We start from the raw sequence: 23,308 nt of genomic DNA, 5'->3' as shown, positions 1-23,308 counted from the left end.
ATTGCGAATACTGTGTACGTGCACTCGTGTGAGCGGCGACAATGCAGCAGCAGCTCAACGCAGCTCGAAACGGTGCCAATCATGTGGTCGAGGATGCTGTGAGCACGGCACTTAGCAGTGCGGCGGTGGAGCGACGACTCAACCCTCACGCCATCGGGTTTGTACGGTCGAACTCGTACGCACTAAGCACCCGGGACACAACGTACGCTGTCCCTGATTTTTTCCCGGTAGGTGGTGTAGCATGGCCAGAGCCACTGTTGGAGCTGTGGAAGTCGATGCGCTACGGCTCTCTCACCGGCGTGTTTGCCGACTTGTCCCGTGCGTGGTTCACTGTAGACAACCGGCTCGTCATTTGGGACTACCGTGGCGGCCGCGAATTCTGCGTCTACGATGAGATTCCGGAGATGATCAGCGTTGTCGGATCTCCACTTCGGCCGCTTAGTGGCATCTTCCAGCCGCACGTAACATACATCATTCCTGTGGGCACCACCAGCATGATGTTTCTCTTGGGCCTTTGCATCCTTGGCGAGGGGGAGCTGGCTGAGATGAAGGTTGTCAACCTGGGGTACAGCTGCTCCACTGACACCGTGATAACGAAGGCGATCGGCAGCAGCGGCCGCGTGTTCTGCGCAGGTGCGGACGGAAATGTGTATGAGCTGCGTTACATGCGTGAGAATACCCCCATTACACCGAAGATACGCATGGTGTATTACGGCTATTGGTTCTCGAGTGCCCCTATCCTTGGGCAGGTGACATCGGCTGTTGCGAATCTGTGGCAGTCGTGGAGAGGTAGCGGGCATGGCGGGCTAATCGATCTCGTTTTGGACGAGCGTGACGGCATCTTGGCTACGCTGTGTGAGCGCAGCACGATTAGTCTGTGGCGCCTGAACCCCAGTGGTGGCATAAGCTACATGCTCTCTCTTCGCCATCGGCCCGATCGGCTGCCGCGCTCTCACTCCGCCCCTCATGTCGAATCAGCGCCACTCACGCGATTGTTTGTGATAGAAACCGATGCGCAAGGGTGCCGGCTCATGTCCACCGCCCTCAATGGGGACCAGTTTCGCTATCGCTACATCAACGCATTCGATTCCGTCTTCAGCGGTGAGCTCATTCTGCAATCGCACACGCCTTCGTACTTGTCAGCAAACAAAGAAATCAGTGTCTGCTACGCCTCCGCATCAGTCTTCTTGGCCGCCTTCAGCGACATGAACGACGACCGAGCCTCCGATGAAGTGCTTGCCGCCACCTCCCCTGCCACGGTGATGGCGCCGCATCAAAATGTGCGGGACATCGTGGCATCCTTCAGCGGTCCATCCTCGCGTATTGTGCGAGTCGACGCGATCGATCGGATGCCGACGCAGGGCCCGCAAAACCTTTCTGACTTGTGCGCACAGGTTTGCTCACCCAGACCGACCTACGTCGTGGTGCATCGCCATGGCCTGTCACTCTTTGCTCAAGCCCGCCCTGTCGACACGCTGTACCTGATTCTGTCGACAAGCGATGCGGACTGCCGCGAGAGTCTGCTCAGCCGCTTCACGTCCGTGTACAGTGCCACCGACTACGCGGCGATGCTCCTTCAGGTCGCCGTTGGCGCTTTGAACGTAACAACGGAGCGCCCACTACCGTTCACGAAGGATTCGGCGCTTTCGAGCAGCCGCGACGATGGGGCGGCATTGAATGAGCTAGGCCAACAGCTGCTGTGTGGGAACAACGCTGAAGTGCTGCGGCGAGCGCGCGAACTGCTGCGTAGCCTACAGCTGCCTGCGACGCAAGCGGTGCCGGCGAGTAGCGTAACGGATGCCGAGGTCCAGCATGTCGTCGTTCTCATGTCGCCGTTTGCGACGGGGCTCGTTGCCTTTGTTGCCCGAGCGCTGTGTCTGCTCTGGAATACGGGATTGGGCACGATCACGCATAGTAGCGCCGTCCCCGCGGTACGGGTGCTCGAAAAGGTCATCCAGTACTTGGACAGCCTGTCTATCAGCGGCTTACCGGAGCACCAGCGCACGGTGAGCTTTCAGCACGAGTGGCAGGCGGACAAGGTCGTCGTGATGGTGCCGCGCGGCCGGAGCTTGCGTGCCGAGGACGTGAAGAGGCTACAGGCGACCATGTTGTACAGGTGCTACGAGCTGACGCACAAGGCGTGGCAGGCGGCGACGCTGCTACAGCGCGTGCTCGGCATCCCGCTCTACTCTGAAGACGCGTCGGTGACGTTTGCGCAGGTGATGCGGGACTCTGCGGTCGCGCAGCGGCTGGGACATTATCTGAGTCAGGTGATGCTAGACTCCCAGTATGGCATCAGCGCCGGGTCTGGACTTCGAGCAGCCTCGTTCGCGCAGCTGCAGCGACGGTGCCCGTACTTTTTTGGCGGCATCAGCTCGGAAGCCTATCAGCTTCAGAGCGACATGCGATCTTTGACACGTGGCGAGTCTCTTCAATCGTACACGGAGGCACAGGTGCATAAGTGGGCTACCGAGGTAGGTGCTAAGGCTGCGACGTACTGGCCATCCGGCGCGCTTCAGAACATCTGCGAGCAGCTGCGGAGCCTGAAATACGAGAATGTGGCGGTGGAGCTCTTGCTGCACGCGGCGGCGCAGCTGGACCCGAACAATGCGGCGCTGAGTGTTTTTTTGGCGGAGGGGGCCGGTCAAGTTGGCGACCAGGCGCGGTATGGCAACGCCTACTCTCTGCACCAGACGAAGACCCAGGTGCTGGAGCTTGTGGTTTCTACCCTGGAGTCGGCGTGGCTGACGCACCGGAGCGTGGTGGACGACCTCCTCGGCGGTCCGCGCCGTTCCGGCACCATTTGGCAGGTTGAGCCGTCAGACGAGTACGCGCACTGCTTTCTCTTCGACTGGATGTGCGCCCCGCGTGACGACAGGAATACGGCCAAATCGCTGCGAGAGACGCTTGTAGCGGCGCGCTCCCAGTTTCTCGGCAGCTATTTGCGACGCAATGCCGAGATGCTGACGGAGGAGTATGCGCACTACCTCGCCAGCGTCCAGGGCGACTACCGAGGCGCGATGCAGCAGTGCTTCGTGATGGCCCTGTCTCCGCTTTCCGACACGCCAGTTGCCGACCGGCTTCAGTATCGCCTCCGGTGCCTGCGCGAGGCTCTCGACTGTGCCCGGAAGTGTCAATCCGACCAAACGCAGCAGGTGGAGCAGCAGCTGCGCTTGATGGAGGCGCAGCAGCGGCTATACCGCATTGCCACCGAGTTCATCTCTTCCGGCAGTGCCACTCTCGACCGTCGTGTGGAATGGGAGGGTCAAATGGTGACGGAGCGCGATGTCGCCCTGCAGCACATTGAGTTCTTGTCTAGCTTTGTCGCCTCCGCAAGCGACCTGACAGAGGTGGGTGGCATGTATCCGGCGCTAGGTGGCGCAGAGGTGCAGCTGGATGCGCTGCTTTGCTCCAACGTCACAGACGTTGGCGTGTATGCCACCTGCATCGGCCGTGCCTATGAGAACAAGAAGGACTCAACGGAGACCATTACGAAGCGGCTCATCGACAGATACTTTCACCAGGTCAGCTGCTTTCCACTGTCATACCTGGTGCGGCTTCTAGAGGCTCGCGCGTTTGTGCGCTCGCCGGCGGGTTCGACGGAAGTGGTGCAGCTGCTGGTAAGTCTTGGGGTCGACCTCAAGGTGCTCTTCATCACATACGAGAGCATCCTTGAGGGTAGGGACGACACAGGTGTGGTGTGTGTGGAGTTTGTTGAGGCCGGTGTGACGCGCGGCTACCTTGTTTACGCGTACGCCACAGTGCTGGTTTATCTAGCGGACCTCGGCCGGCGCGGCTCTGTGCAGCAGTGGCTCGTCAGCAACGCCATGACCGCCACACGCAGCATGATTCGCCGCGCTGCGGGAGCTGTTGCATCGCCAAATGAGCAGGCGGCGGTGGAGCAGGCGGATGAGCTACTGCGAAAGGCCAACACGCTGGCCTCAAGTGGCGTGTACCTGTAGCTAGCCACCAGCTAGCGAGGCTGTCCGTGGATAAACTGCTTCTTCAAGGCGTGGATTTGTCGCGCTTGTTGGCATTCAGAAAAAGAGGACGGAAAGCGAGTGGTGGTGGGGGGGAGTGGGTATTACTCTCTAGATTGGTAATGACGTGGTAACGTGTGGTGCTTCTCTTCTCGTCTTGTTTTCGTTTCCCTTCGTCGAGAGAGTGCTCCCTCCGTCGGTCCGAACGGCTGCGACTGGCTTTGGCCAGCCGACGGAGCCTCAGTGAATCCACACAGGAATCAAAAAAAAAACAGGCGAAATAGCTGCTGTAAAGACGTGACATTCTGTGGCTGGTCCATCGGCCCGTGCGGCTGCCTTGAACGAGGACATTCCTCGGGTATGCGCGCTCTGTTTATTCTTTTTGCTGTTGTTTCGGTTTATAAGTGTGCTGGCGTGCCTTGAGTCGAGTGTGGGCTTAAAGGCGCGCAGCGGCTCGTCTCCAAGGACGCCTCCCCCCTCCTCCTTCCCTCCACCCCACGCACTGCAGTGATCAGAAGGGCTGTTTCGATTCGGTACCCCGCGCCGGTGATCTATGTAGGCGCGCGTTTTGTCTCGATGTCTTTGCACTTCTCTTCGCCTGTCCACATTTCTCTTTTTTTTACCGTTTGATGACATCTGCGCCGCCTCTGATGACCGTTTATTCCTCACCGCTGTGTTGTTGTGGAGCGCTGGATACACTTGTCAGCGCGGCAACTATTTCTCTCTGAGTGCGGCGTGAAGGCAGTCTGCCTCCTGGTGTCGCTTTCAGTGTCACTCCAAGAAGGGACGTGATGCGCTTTCTTGAGAATAGTCGACTGGATCGGTTCTTGTCGAGCGTTTCGGCAGCTGTGATGGAGTATGCGAGACCCGAAGACGCGAACGGTCCGAGCAGCAAGCTGGTTGACAGCGATGTGTGGTACGCCAGCATGTTTCTGTATCCGAACCACTGGCAAGCTGGTCGCGGCGGGGCACTGCCTTTGCCTGCGAGTCCGTATCGATTCTTTCCAGCGAGCTCGATTCTATGGGGAGCGCGAGACTACATTTTTTCGGCGTTCGTGCTGCTGCTCATTTACCTTGCCGTCACTTTGTGTTTTTCTGCTGCTGCGGTAGAGGAGACGATGAACTCACTTTCGTTGTGAAAGTTTGCCGCGCCTGTAGTAGCGCAACTGTTATTTTTGGTGAGGGAAGGTGACCGTTATCACAGGGGACTCCTCAGTGCGCGGCATCTCGGGGTCCAGTGCCTCATCGATCGGGAGGCCCTGCAGGCCCCCTTCCCCCTCCTCCCTTGTATCCCTGCGAATGCACGGCCACATGTGGTAGTGACAGGCTCGAGGGTGCCCGACGACGTGGGGGAGGTGAGAGCGATTCAGCGCTACGGATATGGCGGCTTTGGGGTCGTGGATGGCGCTGCGCCGGAGCAAGCTGTGGCCGTGAGCACGCTTTGCGCCATGCCTAGGATATAAGGCACGCGTGTCGGCGTGGCTCGCACGTACCTGCTTCGGCCGCCTCACTGCCCACTGGTGTGACGGGAGCCTGAGCTACCTCCCCCCTCAGACGGAGAAAGAGAGGTGCGCCAGGTGGCGACCAGCACAGTGGGGGCGACCCGTGAGGCGGCCTGGGAGGGTGTGTGGGCTGAGGTGGCTGGGGGAGAGGCCTTGCTCGTGTGGTCGAGTCGGCGCAGAGTGCTGTGGCGCCCGCGTGTCCAGCGCTGCTTGGCACCACGCGATGTGCCTGTGGCTGGGCGGCTGTAGGGCGGAGTGGAACTCGTGTTGTGTGGCAGAATCGGCAAGTAAAGAAAACAGGAGAAGGACGGCAAGCGATGAAGCTAAACTGGTGATTGAGGTACGACGGGCGCGCGGGTGCACTGAGTTTTGCAATACGCAGAGGGTTACGCGAAACAAAGTCCTTGGAGTATGGCTTGCCTTCTCAGTGTTGTTACTGTCGGCGACGACGGGCGTCACGTCTGCGAAGTTGTGCGGACAGTCATGCGTCGAGGCGGAGCGCGCGCGGGATATGTTTCCTGCTGCTCTGCTTCAGGCGCACGTGCACACACACACATACACATACACGTACGCAACGAAAATAAAGGACTGGATGCTGGAGCGGGGAGGACCGTCGGCCGCTTACGTCCGTTTTGAGACGTCTCTCTCTCTCTCCATTTCGGTCCGTCCCTGTGCGGACACCGGCGGCGGACGGCGAGCTTCATCCTCCCTCGCTGTTGCTCACTCTTTCAGAGGTTTCCGTGCTCATTTCTCACACCTCTGCGTCTCGTACCGAAATCGTTCTAACTGACTGTGTGAATGCGCTGCGCAGCATGCGGGGACTCCTCGTCGGAGGACCAGGTGTGCACACAAGGACGTGCGCAACTAAAGCTTGAAAACGGATCGGCATGTCCTCGAGTGACCAGTTTCTGGTGGATGAGCTGCGCAGTCGCCTGAAGAGGCGGCGCGGTGACATTTTCCGCTATCTCGATGGCCTGTTCTACGAAGACTGTCGCCGCATCTTAGAGTGCGTTTCTGAGCTTGACAGGGATAACTTGTTTCTCAGAAACCCATCCTCCTTGCCAGACTACGCGCAGCATGTTGCTCGGCCCATGTACTGGGAGCTCATTCAACGGAAGCTGCAGCGCTACGAGTACAGGGCCGCGGCGGACTTCATGGCGGACATGCGGGCAGTTGTCAACAACTGCTACCTGTATAATGGTATTCAGGCGCCGGCATCGAAACTTGCACGCGCGATGGAGATTCTTATGGAGGATCGATTTGTGACGGAGCTGAGGGCCGCGCCGGTTCCGCCGGCGGAAGTGAAGAAGGCCTGCACCGGTATGTCTTCGGCTGACAGCCGGGAGATTCTCCGCATCTACGCTCTTTACGAGGGCCTCGAGGTGAGCTCGATGACAGGAAACGCGAACATCCAGCTCCGCACTGCCAAAAGCGCCACGCTCCGACGCATGCTCGAGTACGCCCGCAGCAGCGCCGAACACCGTGAGAAAAAGGCCAAACTGCGGCGAGCCGCAAAGGTGTCGCGTGTGTCTGATCGCCGCCGGCAGGCGATGGTCGGGGCACACGCGGCGGTGATGCAGCAGGACGCAGACGTGCAGTTCCACCACGACGCCGAGCCACGGCTTGAGCAGGTTCCTCAAAATGCGCAAGCAGCCATATCGATGATGGAGGAGGTGAGTCCCATCCGCATCGAAGAGGAGGGGGAGTGGTTCGACGACGGTGATTTTGAGGAATCATCGCAGGTATGAAGACCGCTGCTTCCTGGGGCAGCGCTGTAGCACCACTTCTTTTTCCTGCACGCTGTGTCACTTCAGATTCGTGTTTTGTTCCCTCTGCCGATCTGTGAGCCCCGCCGCACCTTCAGAGTGCTTTAAACTCTCTGCCGGGGACAAGAGAGCAGCATGACTTCGCGCACTCACGTCGCTCTTTTTTTTCGGTTCGCCTGAACATTGGCGGAACGCTATCCAAAGCTCGTCAAAGCTGTCTGGGGAACTTGCGCGTCGCCGTCGAGCTCACCGTGTTGCCGTGCCGACGGGGATGCGTAGGAGGGGCGACGGTATCCCCAATCAGCGTCGGTGTGATGATTCTCACACACACGTCTGCTGTGCATTTTCGTTTTGGCGATGATATGTGGATCCAGAATGCTTCACCTCCTCAGATTCTCTCACGTGCTCACCTACGGTAGTTCCCCACCTCTTCGCCGCCTTGAAGCGCTCTGGCCTACAGGACCGAAAATGAGCCGCAAACGCATGCGCGCGGCGGACATTCACTACTGGCTGCTGAAGTCAGAGCCTCAAAAGTTCTCCATCGACGACTTGGCGAAGCAGAAAACCTCTCCGTGGGATGGCGTGCGCAACTACGCTGCGCGGAACAACATGTGTGCAATGTCAGTCGGCGACAAGGTCCTCTTCTATCACAGCAACACAAAGGAACCGGGAGTTGCTGGCCTCGCTGAGGTAGTTCGGTTAGCGTACGACGATTTCACCGCACTGGACAAGACGTCGGAGTACTTTGACCCAAGAGCCACGAAGGAGAAAAACCCATGGAAGATGGTGGATGTGAAGTTTGTGGCAAAGTGGGACACCGTCTTGACCCTGCATGAGCTGAAGTCGCGCAGGGAGCTGCAGAAGATGGCTCTCTTTACACAATCACGCCTGAGCGTGCAGCCGGTGAGCGCATCGGAGTACGCGTACATCTTGCGCATGAATGAAGAACAGTAGCGAAAATAAGGGGTGCGGCAGAGATCATCTGTGCCCCTGCGACGACCGTCCCACAGAGTAGACAGACCAGGGCAACAAGAGATCAAAAACAAACAGAAAGACTGCGAAGTGTCCTGAGTCGTCTGCACCAGTGCGGCAGCGGCGTGCCTGTGCCCGCAGCCGAGTCAACTTCATAGGCGAAATGTGTGCGGAAAACAAAACGGGAGACGGATGGCGAATGTCTGTGGTCTGGCTTCGCACTGTCCATGGGGACCTGATTTTGTCGTTCTGCTCGATTGCGGCAGTAGAGACGCGCAGGAATCAACCATCAGAACTCCCTTTTTTGTTCCTCAACGCTGGAGCGTTATTATCACAGTGCTGACAGTGTGTCATGCAAGGAGATCTATAGCTCAGGCGCCTTTGACCACTCCCATGTCTGCACCACCCGACGTCTGCGCCCCCCCCTCCCTCTCTCGTTTGTCACGACTTCCGCTCTTCGGTTTACAGCGTCGTTCATCCCATCCGTGTGACCGCGGCGGGGCCCTGGTAGTGGCAGAACGTTTTTGCGTTCGATTTATTTCGACCGACATGTTTCCAGGCAACAGCGCCGCCGGCGTTTCAATACCTGTGCCAGTGCCGTCGCGACCAGCCCTGGTTGCAGCGGACCCTTCACTTTCTGTCGCGCTGCCTCGATCAACGCCGGCTGCGATCCCGATCCCCGTTGCTGTTCCCTCTCCTGCGCCGGCCACGCTGAGTCCGGCGTCACCATACGCTCCTGTGGCAGAACCTGTCGTGCCTCACCCCATTGCCGCCGGTAGCTCTGCAGCCCCGCAGCCGGCAGACGCGTCGTTTGCGCCGGCTTTCGTTCCGAGGGTCTCGCCTCTGCCGAACACATCATCTGCACAGTACGTAGCGCCGGCGGTGATCTCGCTCGCCTCCGCTTCCTCCTCCGCTGGCGCCTCCCCTTCCCCTCTGCCTGTGCCTCAAATAGGCCTCTCGCCTTTCGCAATGCCGGTGCCAGCTACTCCAGCCCCACCCGTTGTTCTGCCGACTCCTTCTAATCCGCCGTTGCTGCCACAGCCTCAGCTCTCCGTCTCTGAACTCACCCAGCCGGCCGTGCCAGCGCCGACAGCAAGCGCCACATCGCATCCGAAACCATCGCCTGGCGCCCCACCAGCAGTAGCGTGTCTTCCTTCGATTCTGATGTCGTCTGTGCCCACGCCCGTGGCGCCTGCCAGCCCCGCCGTTCCCAGGAAGGTCACGTTTGCGCTGTCCGGAGGGACGGAGGAGGCTGTTGCGCCATCACCTCCTGCCGTGCCCATGTTAGCTCCTAGTGTGCCAGTGGTGTTACCACCGACTGCGGTGCCGCTTGTGGCTCCGTCGGCTCCTATGTCGCCGTCGCCAGACCTCCCTCTACTCCGTGCGACAGAGGAGGAGCCGCCGAAGGCGGTGGTGCCAGCTGGCGAGGCCTCGCCCGAGAAGGAACGGGCGGCTGATCAGCGTGTGCCGGATTATATGAAGTGGCTGTACCCTGCTTTGCTGGAGGGCTCATCTGCGTGCTCGCCACCACTGGCGTTTCCTTTGGCTGACGCAACGACGCCGCACGTTCTCTCCTCTGCCGCGCTGCTGCGCTGGTCGGAGGCAGAGGTGCTCGCGGCTCTGCCGGCCACGCTGCCGCCGGAGTACGTGGTTTTTGGCGGAGCGAGGTACAGCGGCGCGTCCCTCGACCTCGTGCGCCCGCCACTCGCCGTCACTACAAGCGCGAAGCGAACGGCGCACTTGCACGACGCGATGGAGGTCCAACGACTTCAGTTTCTCGTCGATCAACTCGAGGTGGCGAGGCACTACTTAAAGATTGAGGCACGGCGCGTAACGAAGGAGCAGCGGCCATCATCCTCCCTGACGACAGCAGGCGGCGCCGCGGTGCCCACCGACACCGTGAGTGATGCCATTCGCAAGCCGGAGGAGGCCGAGGATGTGGCGAAGGCGAATATCTGGACCGCCGCATACTTTGGGTCACCTCAGCAGCTTGGTGCGGTGATGGAGAAGCGCAAGTTTGACGGAATGCTAGACAGCGCCGGCTACGTGCACTATAGACGGCGCCAGTGGGGCTTGAAGCGTGTTGGCGACACGTTTGCGCTCGGGCTTGGATCGAGAGGCACCCCATTGCAGTTTGCGGCGGCAGCCGGGAAGTTGGACAGCGTTGTACTCCTCCTCGCGAGCGGGGCACGGGATACAGCTTTTCCGCGGCTGAAGGAGATTCTGTCAGCTGACTCCATGCAGGTCATCGAGTCTGTTTTCAAACCCCGTGGCCATGCACCACGACAAAACCGTGCACCAACAGTGGAGGCGGTGTTCACGAGTAACGCAGCGCTGCCAGCCACGGCATCCGTTTTTACAAGTGAGCACGTAGTTCGGATCGATGAGTGTGATCGATCGCCTCTGGGACAGGTGGGTGATGCTACCACAGCAGCGATGGCGGCGTTCGCATAGCCGACTAGTAGTCGTTTTGAGGAGGGCGGAAAGGATGGGCAGGTTGGGCTGGGAGCAGGCTCGCATCGGGCGAGTGCAGCCGAAATACCTTCCCCCAACCTTCTCGAGCAGCTGCTGTGGCGCTGTTGGGGAGGCCTGTGCACGACCGGCCGCACTGTTCTGATGCGACACTCCATGCATGCCACTGGTGATCGCTACATCTCTTCGGTGCTTACACGCCGCTGTGCTTTTTTTGCGTTTCTTCCTGTTCTCGTAGATGTTTCTTTGGGCCAGAGAATCCACACTGTCCACGAAAAGACGACGAAATCGGAGGGATGCTCAGTCGGTGGTGTCAGCGCTTCTGCTGCCACTCTTTTTCTGCATCCTTTGCCTCGCAGGGGCGGCCACGGAGGGGCTTTTCGTTTCGTCTCTACGCCATATCACTGCCAACGGGTGAACCTTGAGGGGATGTGGTTGGCCAGCTCGCTGTCTTACCGCGACATTTCCTCCTTTTCTTCTCTCTCCCCTCTTCACTTGTAACTCGGTGGTGTGGTTGCACGGCACCAGCACACGCGCAAAGGCAAGGCGGATACTGCTTCGTGCGGCTTCATGGAGGTACTCCAGCGCGAGTGCTGGTTTCACAGAGAGCAGGCGACTCCTCATTCCACGAAGGTTGACACTGCAGTTCTTGAGGGGTACGTTGCGCGCGGTCGAGCTACGCTCGCGGCCGTGACGCTGTCGGACGGACGTGATGTTTTCTCCGTAGCCGTCAAGGAGGCTTCTCAGGGGGATGTCAAGGGACTGCCATGCGGCGCACGGTCACTGCTGATCGACCGCACTGATGACAGCATTGTGTGTCGCGGCGTCAACAAGTTCTTCGACCTAAATGAGGTGGGTGACAGCTGGCTGAGTGATTCCTCCCTGTGGACGGGCGTGTACCGTATGTGGGCTGTGCGCAAAATGGCTGGGTTTATCGTCACGATATTCTCGCTCGACGGCATGCGGCTGGAGATGATGAGCAAGCACGTTCTCGATGGCCCTCACGTCGACGCAGCGCGCGAGCTACTGGAGAAGGTGAGTGAGGCCCAACGAGCCCGATTGGCGGCAGATCTATTCGAATGGGGAGCGTGCGCGTGCTGCGAGTGCATTCGACGCACGCAGGATTACCGTCACCCGGTGCTGGAGGCGCAACAGTTTGACCAGCAAATTGTCCTGATTGCGGTGCAGAGGCGCACACAGCTGCGGGAGGAAAGCTTGTGCTTCTCGGAGTTGGCGACCTTGGCTGAGCGATGGGGTCTTGGCTGCGCTCCAGGTGTGGCTGTGCCGAACAGTGCGGCCCTGCGCTGTGTGTTCGCTGCCACGACGTCGTGGAATGCGACGTACACCCCCTTTGACACGTGCCCGCAGCTTGCGGAAGGGTTTGTGCTGCTAATCGAGATGGCAGGGCCGACGACGACCCCCGTGCACCGATGGTGCCTCCCATTGCGACTCAAGCTAAAGACACCCAAGTACGTTGTGCTGCGAGCCTTCCGCTCTCTCGTGTGCGGCGACTCACGCCCACAGAGCTATGTCTATCATCAGGCGCTGCTGGGCTGGCTTCAGCTCCGAAGCGCTGCGGAGGTTCGACGTCGTGTGGAGGAGGTAGGGGTGCATGCCCTGAACAACGATTTCGAGTCGGGCTTACTGGCGCAGCAGCGGGTGCGACACCGAGACTCCCAAGAGACGGTCGGCGACGCGCTTGCTCGCCTCCAGCGCACGACGGCGCTCATAGCCTGCCCGCGCGGTCGGTGCCCTCTCACGGTGGTGGTGCTCTGCGGCTTACCGGGGGCCGGTAAGTCGACGCTGGCGATGGCGCTCTCGCGCCTGCTTGCCTCACAGGAGGGGGTGTCTCCGTTCAGCTTTGTCGTGCATCTGAGTCGCGACGCAGTGTCCTGCGCCGTGGCGGCTGACCACGGGATCACGGACGCAAGCAGCAAGCATAAACAGCGACGGCTGGGCGCGCTGGTTCACCAGACCCTGTGCGATCAGATGCGGGAGGTGGCGTGCTTCTCCGCTGAGACGGAGCAGAGCGGCCTTCTTCTTTTCGATGCGTGCAACGCGACGCAGAAAAGTCGACACATATGGCGGCAGTGCTTCCCGACAACGCTGCACAAGTACGAGGTAGCTTACGTGGAATGCTCGGACGCCACTGCGATGGCGCAGCGTGCTGCCAGGCGTGACGGCCACGAGGTGCTGCTCAGCGCTGCCGAGGCGCAGCAGGCGCTCTATGCAGTGCGCAAAAAGTTTCAGCCTCCTTCTCTGGAGGAGGCTGCGTGGCGCGTGGACACGAAGGGGCGCTGCGTAGAAGAAGCGGCAGCTAGCTTGCGCACTCATCTTGCGCAAAGAGCGCCGCCATCGAGCTGCGCCGACTGCTGTCGAATTCTGACAATCTCAGCGCTACGGGATGAGAGGGGTGAGAGTCATGCAACTCTGCTGCACAATCTGCTCGGCGTATCGGAGGCTACCACCGAGACACTTGCCAGCATGCTGTTGTCCGTGAACTCGGCCCCAAAGGTGGCGAGGGCAACTTCTCTACAGCTGCGACTCGACTGCTCAACGGAGGCGCTTCGCTGCGCTGCCGCGCAGCTGATTTCTTCCTCGCTCGACGAGCCGCACGAGCCAGCCGTGTTTTTTGCCTCTGTCGGCCGTCTTCTCTTCCGGGGAGTCTCGGCAGCACTTCGAGGTTTTTCATGGGCACCCTCCTCCCCTGTTACTGGGCATGTAGCCAGGGGGCATTTAAAGTGGTTGCGTGGCTGGCTGCTGCGCGGGGGCGATCCAAGTGGGCCTGCGGAGTTGGGGAAGGCGCTACGGGAGCGGTTCGCGGTGGAGCCGGCGAGGCCGCACGTGACGCTACTCTACATCAACTCTGCAGCGGGGGCAACAAGTGCCAATCAGGCCATGTCCGAGTATCTCTCCCAGACTGGCATGCACCTCGGCCAGGAGGTGACGGTGAAGGTTACATCTCTTCTTTTGGACCGCCATGCCTTGAGCTTTGGCGTTACATTGACAGGTGGGCAGCAGGTGCAAGGGCAGAGTATGCATGTCACCAGAGGCACTGTCACCCGCCTGCACATCACAGTGGGCACCGCACCCGGTGTCGCTGCCTCCTATGCCGGGAGCATGTTCGCCATATTCGATGTCCTGCAGGCCGAGAATGAGTCACTAGAGACGGAGCGGCGGGAGTCGTTTCGAGCAGTAAACCGAAGCCAACGAAAGTACCATAACTTTGTTGAGTACCAGCTTAACACTGCGCTTCAAGTGCGTGGCGTCGTGGAGGTGTGCTGCTCATGAGCAAGTTGTGGTGGACGAGTGCTGATGCAGCGAGAGAAGGGAGTTGGCTGCTCTTCTTGTGCGACGCGAAACGCTTTGCTTTTTTGTCTCTCTCTCTCTCTCTGTGTGTATGTGCCTGCTTCGGCTGCGACTGTGACTGCACGCGTGCGCTGGGTGCTGCGTGTGTCTTGATACACCTCACAGTCACACAACTGTGTGAACCGCAGACCAGTCAGGCACCTCATCTACCGAACAGCGCTCGTCATGAATGACTTGACGTTTTCAGTCTCTTTTCGGAAGACTAGGCGCACCTCCAGCATGGCAAAGATGATCATGCGCTCCGAACAACACACCCGTAGCGCACTGCATCCCTTCGGTGTCCTGTGCTGCCACGCCAGTGCGCACAGGTTGCTTTTTCATCAACTCCATTGCTCTTCTCGTGCACAACGGTTGCTCTCCCTTTCCTGCGCTGCTCTCCGTCTCTCTGACGCTTCAGGATTTGGCTAGTCTGCAACCCCCCTCCCCCCTCCACACACGCAAACATACACTGACACAAAGATATCTTGTGTTTCAACCACCAACCACCCCTCTCCCATGGCGGAGCAGCAGGAGTCTGCGCGACTCCCCACAAGCGACGTTGTACCAGCGGTTCAGAAGGTGCGCGACGATTACATGAAGTACGTCTCCGATGTCTTCACGGATGAGCTGGTCGAGCTGTATGAGCTTGACGGAAGCAACGACGCTGTGAAGCAGCTGACAGCGTGCCTCGAATGCGGCGTCGCTGTGTATGGCCACCCTATTGCTGTGGACGACCCGAGCCTCAGGTAGGGTTGTGCATCCAGAACATAAAAACCTGCACACACGAATGTTCTGCCGACTCGTGCACACCGCATACAACTCGCAGCGGCGCGTGCGTTTCCTCGCTGACGACTCAGCGACTCGGTTTATAGTGCACTCCATCGTGCGCATGCCCTCTTTGCACCCTCCCAGCTCGCATAATCGGACTAACGCGTCCGCTCTTACTGTCGGGTATCCGCACCCTTCATCACGCATCGAACGAAAGCGATCGCGAACGTGGGTGTGATCATTTCGGTCTCTTCGAGAGCGTCCCCCCGCCCCCTTCATGTGCTCTCTCCTACCACGATCCCCACCAGCTGCGCGACGCCGATGCTTATCACGTCTTTCAGCGGTCACCGAACCTTTGGATGGGTGTTACCATTGGCGTTCCGTGACGTGAGGAGGCTGGACGTGGAGGATGGTGTACGCCCATCAGCTCTGCACTACACAAGCCGTGCAAGGTACGCGCACCGCCTTCCCGGGCGCTCTCTCCCGCTCTTACGAGTCTTCGATGACGCGCTCGCTGCTGACTCGGTCGCTTCTCGCCCCCGCCCTCTACTCGTTGTTCTTTTCCCAAACCGTTGTTGTCCCTGTTTGTTTCCGCAGTCTCAGCTCTGGGCAGGGGTCTACCGCCACCAACCTTGGGACGGTACTGCTTTGAGTTTATCACGGCGTGCCGGCCACGCTCTTCTCGAAGCGCTACTCGAATGACGCGTAGCTGAAGAAGATACCCACTCACGTCTGCGCCAACGTGCACATACGCTGGCAGAGCCGCGCCGCCTGGTGGCCATCTACACTGCGAATCACATAGAGAAGCAACACATACACACACACACATGCAGTGGGGCTCAGATACCCTACCTCTCCCGCACTCCCTGCGCTGAATCCGCACAACGCGTGCCAGCGAAGTTGTCCAGCGCCCCTTTTTCGTGCGTAGGCTCTGAAAATAACGGAGAACCAGCTTTGCTTCGGCTTCTCACTGCACACACCCCCACACACATACACCCGTACAAAGGATGAGGTGGCTCGTGGCATCGCGCGCGGCACCACGAGCTGTGGTGCCGCGTCGCTTCATGAGTACCTCTAGGATGCTGCGAGATGGGTATGCGTCGGCTGCTGCTGCTGTGGCGACGGCCACGGTCACAACTACTTCGGCCTCCGCCGCTTCTTCTTCCCTCCTCTCCGCTGACGAGCTGCAGCGAATTGCTCAGCTTATCGAGAACGATCCACGCATTCTTATGGAGGTGGTCGCGAGTCTCGACCCGCAGATTCGTCGCCGGCTCGTCGTAACCGGCGGCGCGATGGAGTGGTTTGGCACAGAAAGCGCTGCGCAGGAGGTGGAGAAAGCAGACGCGGACAAGGACCGTCAGATCTCGCCAAAAGACTTTGACCACTGGTTTGAGTGCGCCCTCAAGCGGCGTCAGGAAGAGCAAAAGAAGCGCGTGACCGAGGGAAAGCAGGTCACCAACCTGGAGAGTGGCACCTCTGCGGCCGTCAACACGGCGTCGCCGGCCGCCACTGTGTCGAAAGCGGTGCCGCTAGCGGCTCTCTTTATGATCGCACTGGAAGCCGGGCTTCCCTTCGTTGGGTTTGGCTTCCTGGACAACTCCACAATGATCTTAGCCGGCGACATAATTGACGGCTCACTTGGCTTCTATCTCAACTGCTCTGTGCTTGCCTCGGCAGCCATGGGAAACATTTGCTCGGGGATGCTGGGGATGCAGGTTCATGGACTGCTTGACAAGGCGATGCAGAGGCTGAGCTTGAACACACCAGTGCTTACAGAGGAGCAGATGAAAGACCGTCGCGTGTTCTTGGCTGGCCACCTCGGTGGCACCTTTGGCATCATGCTGGGCCTCATCCTCGGAATGGTCCCGCTGCTCTTTCTGGACGGTGACACGAACGAGAAGTCCGACTACGTCATGTTTCAGAGTTGGGACATCAACAACAGCGGCTTTGTGGAGCTGCCAGAGTTTGAGAAGGTGCTGCGCGAGCTCGGCCTGCACCAGACCGACGTCAGAGCAAAGAATTTGATCGAGAAGTACGGCGAGAACAACCGAGTCAACTTTGAACAGTTTTCACAGATCAAGGCAGATCTACGCGATGGAAAGCCAATCTTCGACTAGCGACAATCATGTCCCCGGCAACACGCAATGCGACGGAGCATGGTGGCGACTTGCTGAAAGTCGCGCTTGCTCGCCTCTTAGTTTCTACCGCAGCTCCGCATCAGCGGCCGCCTTTTCTACTTCGGTGCTGTATTATTGATCTGGGGGAATAAACCTCGAAAAAAACGAAGCTGCCAAATCGGGGGGGGCGATCACCCTTCTATGCCTGCTCACGACATTGCTCATCTGTCACGAGAAAGGGGTATGCGTGTACTTAAGTTTCGGGCTCCCTGCGCAGCCGTGGGAGTGGCACGCAGGAGGCAGAGAAGAAAGGGTGCCACAGGGTATGGGCGAGGGAGAACGGGTGGCGTGCGTGAGGAGATCAGATCCACAGAGTTGGTTTGCGGTCACCCCCCGTTCCTCTCTCTGTCGGTCTCTCACTTCGCCACGCCTTTGTGCGGTTGATGCAAAGTTGTTCGTCTCTGTGCGCAGACCGCGCCAAAGGAGGCGCGCAGGAACTCATGCCTCTTCGGCTGTCTTAATCGCCTCTCTTCTCTCTCCCCTCACACCTGCCTACCGCACTGCGCCCATTCCTAACCCGCACGACAGCGTGGCCGTCGATTTACTTCTTTGGAAGAAAACGGAAGGCTGCTGTATTCCCCCCTCCCTCGTGCTTTTCTGCTCGCACGTTGCAGTGTTTGTGTTGTGCCGTTGCAGTTGTCATGACATCTGCGACGCGCTCTTGCCTCGACTTTACTGCGAGAGGGCCTCCGCCGCCTTCTTGCTCATCCGTGTCACTAGAGGAAGCGCTGAAGTGGCGTCGTCACGCTCTCTGTCGCCCCACCCCCTTTCCGCGCTGTTTATTAGACTGAGTCGACAAAAGAGCGACGCCTTGTGAAGGGTCGGCAAGCGGTGTGCCGAAAACTTGTCTTCCGCATGCGGTACTCGCGGTCTAGCATCGGTTCTGCTCTGTGCTAGTCTTCCCGCTGTCATCAATTTATGTGTTCATACAGTGCGTTGGCGCAGGCGTGTTTCCGGGCGTGAAAGCGCGCACGCGCGCGTTGAACTCAGACGACTCTACGCTGCTTATGGTGGATGTGCGGGATCCCCTGCGTAGAGAGTGGGTCGAAACATGTCCTGCGAGTGCGACGATAGGTCCCCCCTTTTCGAAAACGCGAAAGGCGCGTCGTACCACGGCGTCGCGCAATCGAATCCCGGGGAGGAGTACGATTGGCGTCAGCCGCACAACAACAGCATCTTCTTCGACAATCGCACGTTCAGCAGCCTGGAGGAGGTGCAGGGGTCACTGTTGGAAAGCTGCTGCCCCGGCGATGGTGTGCTCTCCGGTGCCCTCGGGCTGGTGACGTCGGCGTGTACGCCGACAATGCTTTCACTCCCCCTCGCCTTCGTGGTGGGCGGTTGGGCGTTTGCGATGGGCTGCACTCTGTTTTGCATCCTTGTGACGTTTCTCTCAGTCCGCATTTTGGCGCTCGCCTCCCTCTCCGCGGACTCGGACGACTACGAGACGGTGGCCGGCTTCTTCCTTGGCACCAAGGGCCGTTGGATGGTGCGCTGCACTCTCTTCGTTTACAACTTCGGCTGCGCTGTGGTTTACTTGAGCTTCATCAAGGACAGCGTCACGCCGATCCTGGTGAGTCGTGCGAATTTCTTGCCTCTGTGGATGCGCAGCGACACCGGCGGCACCGTGTGCCTCTTCGCCTCCACGCTAATCATAACCCCACTCACCTTCAACTCGCGCTTGGCCTCGCTGCGCACGAAGGGGTTTGTGAGCAACCTCTTCATCATCTTCATCATCTTCACCGTTGCGTATCGCTTCTTCGTCCCGGAGAGGGTCGGCGGTATCGCGAAGACTGCCGAGCACTCGGCGGACGCGAACCGGGATTTCTCCCAGGGCCGGCTGGCGCTCTTTCTCCCATATATGTTTTCCGCGCCGATCTTTGTCTTCTCCTACGAGGTGCAGTCGAACGTCATGGCAGTCATCAAAGACCTGCAGGACCGCACTGGCCGCAAGATCCTCGTATCCACCTCGCTGGCGCTCTGCGTCATGTCCGTCTTTTACGTTTTGCTTGGCATTATGGGAAGCCTTACTTTCCCGCACCTGTCGAGCGGTAACATCCTCTCCAGCTACAACGCGGAGACGGATCTGCTGATGATGGTGAGCCAGCTCATGTGCTGCTTTAGCGCTGCGGTGTCCTTTGTGTTCTGCATCTTTCCGTGCCGCCTCGCCGCCTTTATGTTCCTCTCTGGCGGCAGTGGAACCAAGATCCCAAAGAAGACACGCATAAAGCTTGGTGTGACTCTTTCCGCGGTGTGTTGTGTCCTCGCAATTTTCCTGCCGGATGTGGCGAGGGTGGTATCGGTCCTTGGAGCCCTCTTTAGCGCCACGCTCTCCATGACATTTCCAGCGCTCTTTGCGATGAAGATGCGTGAGTCTGGCACGTATTTGAGCAGCTGGATCGATGCGCTTCTCTCGTGGGTTTTCCTCCTCATGGGGCTCGCTTTCTCCATCATGGGGACGTACATGGCGGTCACCTTCTCATGAGTAGGTGACGGCGGAATATTAGACACAGTGCGAGAAAGTCAAAACCATCATGCGGATGCTGGCGGCCGCCCCGCGCGGAAGTGTATGAGGTGAGCGGAGGCGGATGATGGTCGTACCTGTCTGCTCATGCGTGTGTTGTTTCTCTCGCAGCGACAGCGTGAAAGGCGCATGTCGTTTTGTTTTCCACTGTTGCTCTTTCTTTTTTTCTTCGGTCTCGATAGGATGTGCACGACAAGGCGTGCGTCCATGTCGGGCTCTCCTTCGGCTCTTTGTTTTTTTGTTATGGTGACTTGTCCGCAAAGATCATAATGGGGCTCCCACCCCGTGTGCGGTACACGCTCCGCAAGCCCACACGCGTGTTTAGTCACGCGGCGCGGCGGTGGTGGTGGTGGGGGGGGCTGAGTGCGTTCATAGCTGGCTTTACATCGCGAGTGGTGAGATGACGAGAGTACCCCACCGAAAAGCAGTGGCATAGAAGCCGGCAAAAGAAACGCGAGGAGTAGTTGTTGCCCACAGAGGTCTTCTGCTGAACAGAAAAAAGGCAAGACAGCGGCTCACGGCATGCAGGCAACCTTCCGTGCCGTGAGCATTCATACGCGCACACACTTAAGCACGTGAACACAATTTGGCGGTGGGGACCTGCTTCGACTGCTGCTCTCTGCCTCCTAACTCTGATGACGGAGGACTCCTCAGTGCGCGGCGTCTCGGGGTCCAGTGCCTCATCGTTGGGGAGGCCCTGCAGGCCCCCTTCCCCCTCCTCCCTTGTATCCCTGCGAATGCACGGCCACATGTGGTGGTGACAGGCTCGAGGGTGCCCGACGACGTGGGGGAGGTGAGAGCGATTCAGCGCTACGGATATGGCGGCTTTGGGGTCGTGGATGGCGCTGCGCCGGAGCAAGCTGTGGCCGTGAGCACGCTTTGCGCCATGCCTAGGATATAAGGCACGCGTGTCGGCGTGGCTCGCACGTACCTGCTTCGGCCGCCTCACTGCCCACTGGTGTGACGGGAGCCTGAGCTACCTCCCCCCTCAGACGGAGAAAGAGAGAGGTGCGCCAGGTGGCGACCAGCACAGTGGGGGCGACCCGTGAGGCGGCCTGGGAGGGTGTGTGGGCTGAGGTGGAGGCTGGGGGAGAGGCCTTGCTCGTGTGGTCGAGTCGGCGCAGAGTGCTGTGGCGCCCGCGTGTCCAGCGCTGCTTGGCACCACGCGATGTGCCTGTGGCTGGGCGGCTGTAGGGCGGAGTGGAACTCGTGTTGTGTGGCAGAATCGGCACGTTGAGGCAGATGAAAAGGTGATGCGCTGGACTGCTCTGCAGGTACAATATACAACTCTTTCATTCTCGTTGCCTCCGCTGATTCTGAACGTTTCATATTTTCCGCTTTCTATTCTTTGCCATGCAACGGGATGTGCAGGATCGTTGAATTGCAGGCGCTGCCATAGATGCATGCTATATGAGGCAATCTCGCGTGTAATTGGGGACATGTGCGTCCGCCTGGGGGTGCCGCTCACTCTTCGGAGCATCTCGCTTCTGCTGGATAACACCATCCATGAGCAACTACTGGAGGTCGCGTGCCAGCGAATGGTCGAGGAAGGCAAACTAATCCAGATTGACAAGGACTCTTACACAACGCGCAACATGCGCTTCGCGTGCCGCGTCAACCTGCTGATCAGCCGTGAGTACCAGCGATTGGGCATGACACTCCTGCACACGGATGAGGACTCGGAAGTGCGGTACATCCCCGCGGGCGCAGAGCACCGCTTCTTTGAGGTGAAGCCGTCTTCCATCGGCGCCCACGCTGGCCTCGGCCTTTTCCTGCGCTCCACCCGGCGCGTTCCGCAAGGCTGCGTACTCTGCGAGTACCGTGGCCGCACCCTCACCTCCGCAGCCAGCAGCGCGGCAAAGGGGGTGTACGTCGTGCGAGTGCGCTCCAGCGGCACGTTCATCGACGGTGTTACAGCCGCCGGTGAGCACCTTTCACTCGCCACCTTCATCAACGACCATGGACCTCTGAAGGCGAATGCGCAGCTGATGGAGTACGACTCCCACTCCGGCCGTGTGTTCATTGTTGCGATCCGGGACATTGCCCCTGCTGAGGAGATCTTTGTCGTGTATGGCGCCACGTACTGGGGCTTCTCATCCTACGAGGAACTGAAAGAGCACTTAGTGCCGCCGTCTACGCCTGTTTGCAGGGCGACAACGGCGTTGAGCCAGGCGAACACATGCCGGAAGTGTGGCGAGATCGTTCCATGGCGAGCTCTGCGGCTCCACAGCGACGTCTGTGGCGACCCGCTCACGTCTACATTGCTGCAAAACCTTGACTGCCTTCCGCGAAGCGAGTACACGGCTGTCTGCACGGCTGGTCGCATACTTGCTGGTGAGCGCGTGCGTGCCTTTCACAAGGCAACGTCACTCGTGAGCTTGTCAGACCCGCAGACGTTGGCACACACCTTCGAGGACATTGTACAGGACCTGGAGTTCTGCTTCACTGACGACGCCGAGGGAAAGGACTCGTCGTAGTGGCCGGGCGACCAGAAGCCGAGGAAAGAAAGGCGGGCACTGCGCGACGCCCTTCTCGCGCGTGTGCTCCTGCGGCGGAAGGCGGACACAGGATGCGCGTGAGTGATACTCGTAGGAAAGTGAGGGCAGCTGGGGTGGGTGGGCGGGTACCACGTTCTTCCTGGTCTGTCCTCTTGTGCAGATGTAAAGACGAGTGCTGGGCCCAGGCAGTGGCTGAGGCTGCCGTGGCCTACATGCTGATGCCGCGTCTGCGATTGTGGCTTCGCCTCAAAACACAACATACGTGACCTAGCCTCTACTTTCTCTGTGAGCAGGCTGACGTTGCGTGTAGGCAGCGATGCAGAGGGCCCGTGCGAATGAACTGTACGTTTGCTGCGTCTTTGCCCTCTAGCCTCCCATCCCCCCTTCCCCTCCTCACAAACTCCGACCATGCAGTGTGTGCGCTCTGCTTGTTGGCAAAAGAAAAAGAGGTGCTGCTGTGTGCCCTGCGTTGACAGGGTAAGCGGGCGCTAAGGCGAGACATGACGTGCTGGAGCATATCGATCTCATGTCCTTTGCGTTATATGCATGCATATCCTTTTCCGCCGGGCCCTCTTTTATTGTTGTGTATCATGATCTCTGCGTGGGCGCTTTATTCTTCGCCAGCGCTCGCTTCTCATTGTCTGCACGCCAGCCACCGCCTCGCTTTTCACCAACAGCCACCGACATTGCAGCTGCTGTGGTTTGCCGTTTCTTGTACTCGAGAGGGAAAAACGGTGACTGCCTTGACAATGAAGGGAACTCGCTTCCTGCTCAACTCGGTGACAGCCAAGCAGGCCGTTGCCGCTGCGCACCAGATCATGAATCACCCGAGAAGCTACAGCGCCGCTTTGTTGAGCACAGTCCTATTTTCACCAGAGCGTATTCAGGAGCGGCCAGAGGGAACACTCGTTTTTCCGTGGGAGGCTAAGCGTGGCAGCCATAATAGCATCAAGTCTGTCCATGGCGGGGCCCTGTCCAGCTTGGCGGACGCTTTTACGAAGATACACGTCCGCGCACATCTGCCACAGATGTGTGTGGAGTCGGTGAGCTTGGAAATCAGCTTCCTCTCCGCCGTGTTCGAGGACAAGAAGTGTAACTGCATGACGCGACTCGTGCGCCAGGAGGGCACCATCGTCTTCACGGATTTCTCGCTAGAGGACGAAAACAGCGGCGAGGTGTACGCTCGTGGCACTCACGTCCTGACAACTAGCCCGCGCATCGGGAGCTGAGCTGGAGTAGCCAGCGTCACGCATGCAGAACGTGTAGCTGTCTTTTCCAGTATGCGTTTTCGTGGTGTGTCTACC

General features: G+C 59.2%; 10 protein-coding genes across 10 annotated transcripts; all 10 read left to right on the top strand.

The window, feature by feature from the left end:
• Window positions 1–41: 41 nt before the first annotated feature.
• LMXM_36_6890 (putative nuclear pore complex protein (NUP155)) lies at window positions 42–3,962 on the top strand (the record flags this gene model as incomplete). The annotated part of the gene is made up of 1 exon (XM_003875000.1): window positions 42–3,962. The coding sequence occupies one exon, from the start codon at window positions 42–44 to the stop codon at window positions 3,960–3,962; it is 3,921 nt and encodes a 1,306-aa protein (XP_003875049.1).
• A 2,407-nt stretch (window positions 3,963–6,369) lies between these two features.
• Window positions 6,370–7,230, top strand: LMXM_36_6880 (predicted bromodomain protein; the record flags this gene model as incomplete). Its single annotated transcript, XM_003874999.1, has 1 exon — window positions 6,370–7,230. One exon carries the CDS (start codon window positions 6,370–6,372, stop codon window positions 7,228–7,230), a length of 861 nt encoding a protein of 286 aa, XP_003875048.1.
• A 486-nt stretch (window positions 7,231–7,716) lies between these two features.
• Window positions 7,717–8,202, top strand: LMXM_36_6870 (conserved hypothetical protein; the record flags this gene model as incomplete). The annotated part of the gene is made up of 1 exon (XM_003874998.1): window positions 7,717–8,202. One exon carries the CDS (start codon window positions 7,717–7,719, stop codon window positions 8,200–8,202), a length of 486 nt encoding a protein of 161 aa, XP_003875047.1.
• Window positions 8,203–9,384: 1,182 nt separating this feature from the next.
• LMXM_36_6860 (hypothetical protein, conserved,calphotin-like protein) lies at window positions 9,385–10,674 on the top strand (the record flags this gene model as incomplete). The annotated part of the gene is made up of 1 exon (XM_003874997.1): window positions 9,385–10,674. One exon carries the CDS (start codon window positions 9,385–9,387, stop codon window positions 10,672–10,674), a length of 1,290 nt encoding a protein of 429 aa, XP_003875046.1.
• Window positions 10,675–11,262: 588 nt separating this feature from the next.
• On the top strand, window positions 11,263–13,983 carry LMXM_36_6850 (conserved hypothetical protein; the record flags this gene model as incomplete). Its single annotated transcript, XM_003874996.1, has 1 exon — window positions 11,263–13,983. The coding sequence occupies one exon, from the start codon at window positions 11,263–11,265 to the stop codon at window positions 13,981–13,983; it is 2,721 nt and encodes a 906-aa protein (XP_003875045.1).
• Window positions 13,984–14,556: 573 nt separating this feature from the next.
• LMXM_36_6844 (hypothetical protein) lies at window positions 14,557–14,790 on the top strand (the record flags this gene model as incomplete). The annotated part of the gene is made up of 1 exon (XM_003874995.1): window positions 14,557–14,790. The coding sequence occupies one exon, from the start codon at window positions 14,557–14,559 to the stop codon at window positions 14,788–14,790; it is 234 nt and encodes a 77-aa protein (XP_003875044.1).
• A 1,082-nt stretch (window positions 14,791–15,872) lies between these two features.
• Window positions 15,873–16,925, top strand: LMXM_36_6840 (conserved hypothetical protein; the record flags this gene model as incomplete). Its single annotated transcript, XM_003874994.1, has 1 exon — window positions 15,873–16,925. One exon carries the CDS (start codon window positions 15,873–15,875, stop codon window positions 16,923–16,925), a length of 1,053 nt encoding a protein of 350 aa, XP_003875043.1.
• Window positions 16,926–18,036: 1,111 nt separating this feature from the next.
• Window positions 18,037–19,467, top strand: LMXM_36_6830 (amino acid permease aap11ld-like protein; the record flags this gene model as incomplete). The annotated part of the gene is made up of 1 exon (XM_003874993.1): window positions 18,037–19,467. The coding sequence occupies one exon, from the start codon at window positions 18,037–18,039 to the stop codon at window positions 19,465–19,467; it is 1,431 nt and encodes a 476-aa protein (XP_003875042.1).
• A 1,442-nt stretch (window positions 19,468–20,909) lies between these two features.
• LMXM_36_6820 (conserved hypothetical protein) lies at window positions 20,910–21,983 on the top strand (the record flags this gene model as incomplete). Its single annotated transcript, XM_003874992.1, has 1 exon — window positions 20,910–21,983. The coding sequence occupies one exon, from the start codon at window positions 20,910–20,912 to the stop codon at window positions 21,981–21,983; it is 1,074 nt and encodes a 357-aa protein (XP_003875041.1).
• A 770-nt stretch (window positions 21,984–22,753) lies between these two features.
• On the top strand, window positions 22,754–23,233 carry LMXM_36_6810 (conserved hypothetical protein; the record flags this gene model as incomplete). The annotated part of the gene is made up of 1 exon (XM_003874991.1): window positions 22,754–23,233. One exon carries the CDS (start codon window positions 22,754–22,756, stop codon window positions 23,231–23,233), a length of 480 nt encoding a protein of 159 aa, XP_003875040.1.
• Window positions 23,234–23,308: the final 75 nt, after the last annotated feature.

Source organism: Leishmania mexicana, chromosome 20 (assembly GCF_000234665.1).
Source record: "Leishmania mexicana MHOM/GT/2001/U1103 complete genome, chromosome 20".
NCBI classification, from domain to species: domain Eukaryota; phylum Euglenozoa; class Kinetoplastea; order Trypanosomatida; family Trypanosomatidae; genus Leishmania; species Leishmania mexicana.
This window is presented reverse-complemented; position numbering and strand designations above follow the sequence as displayed.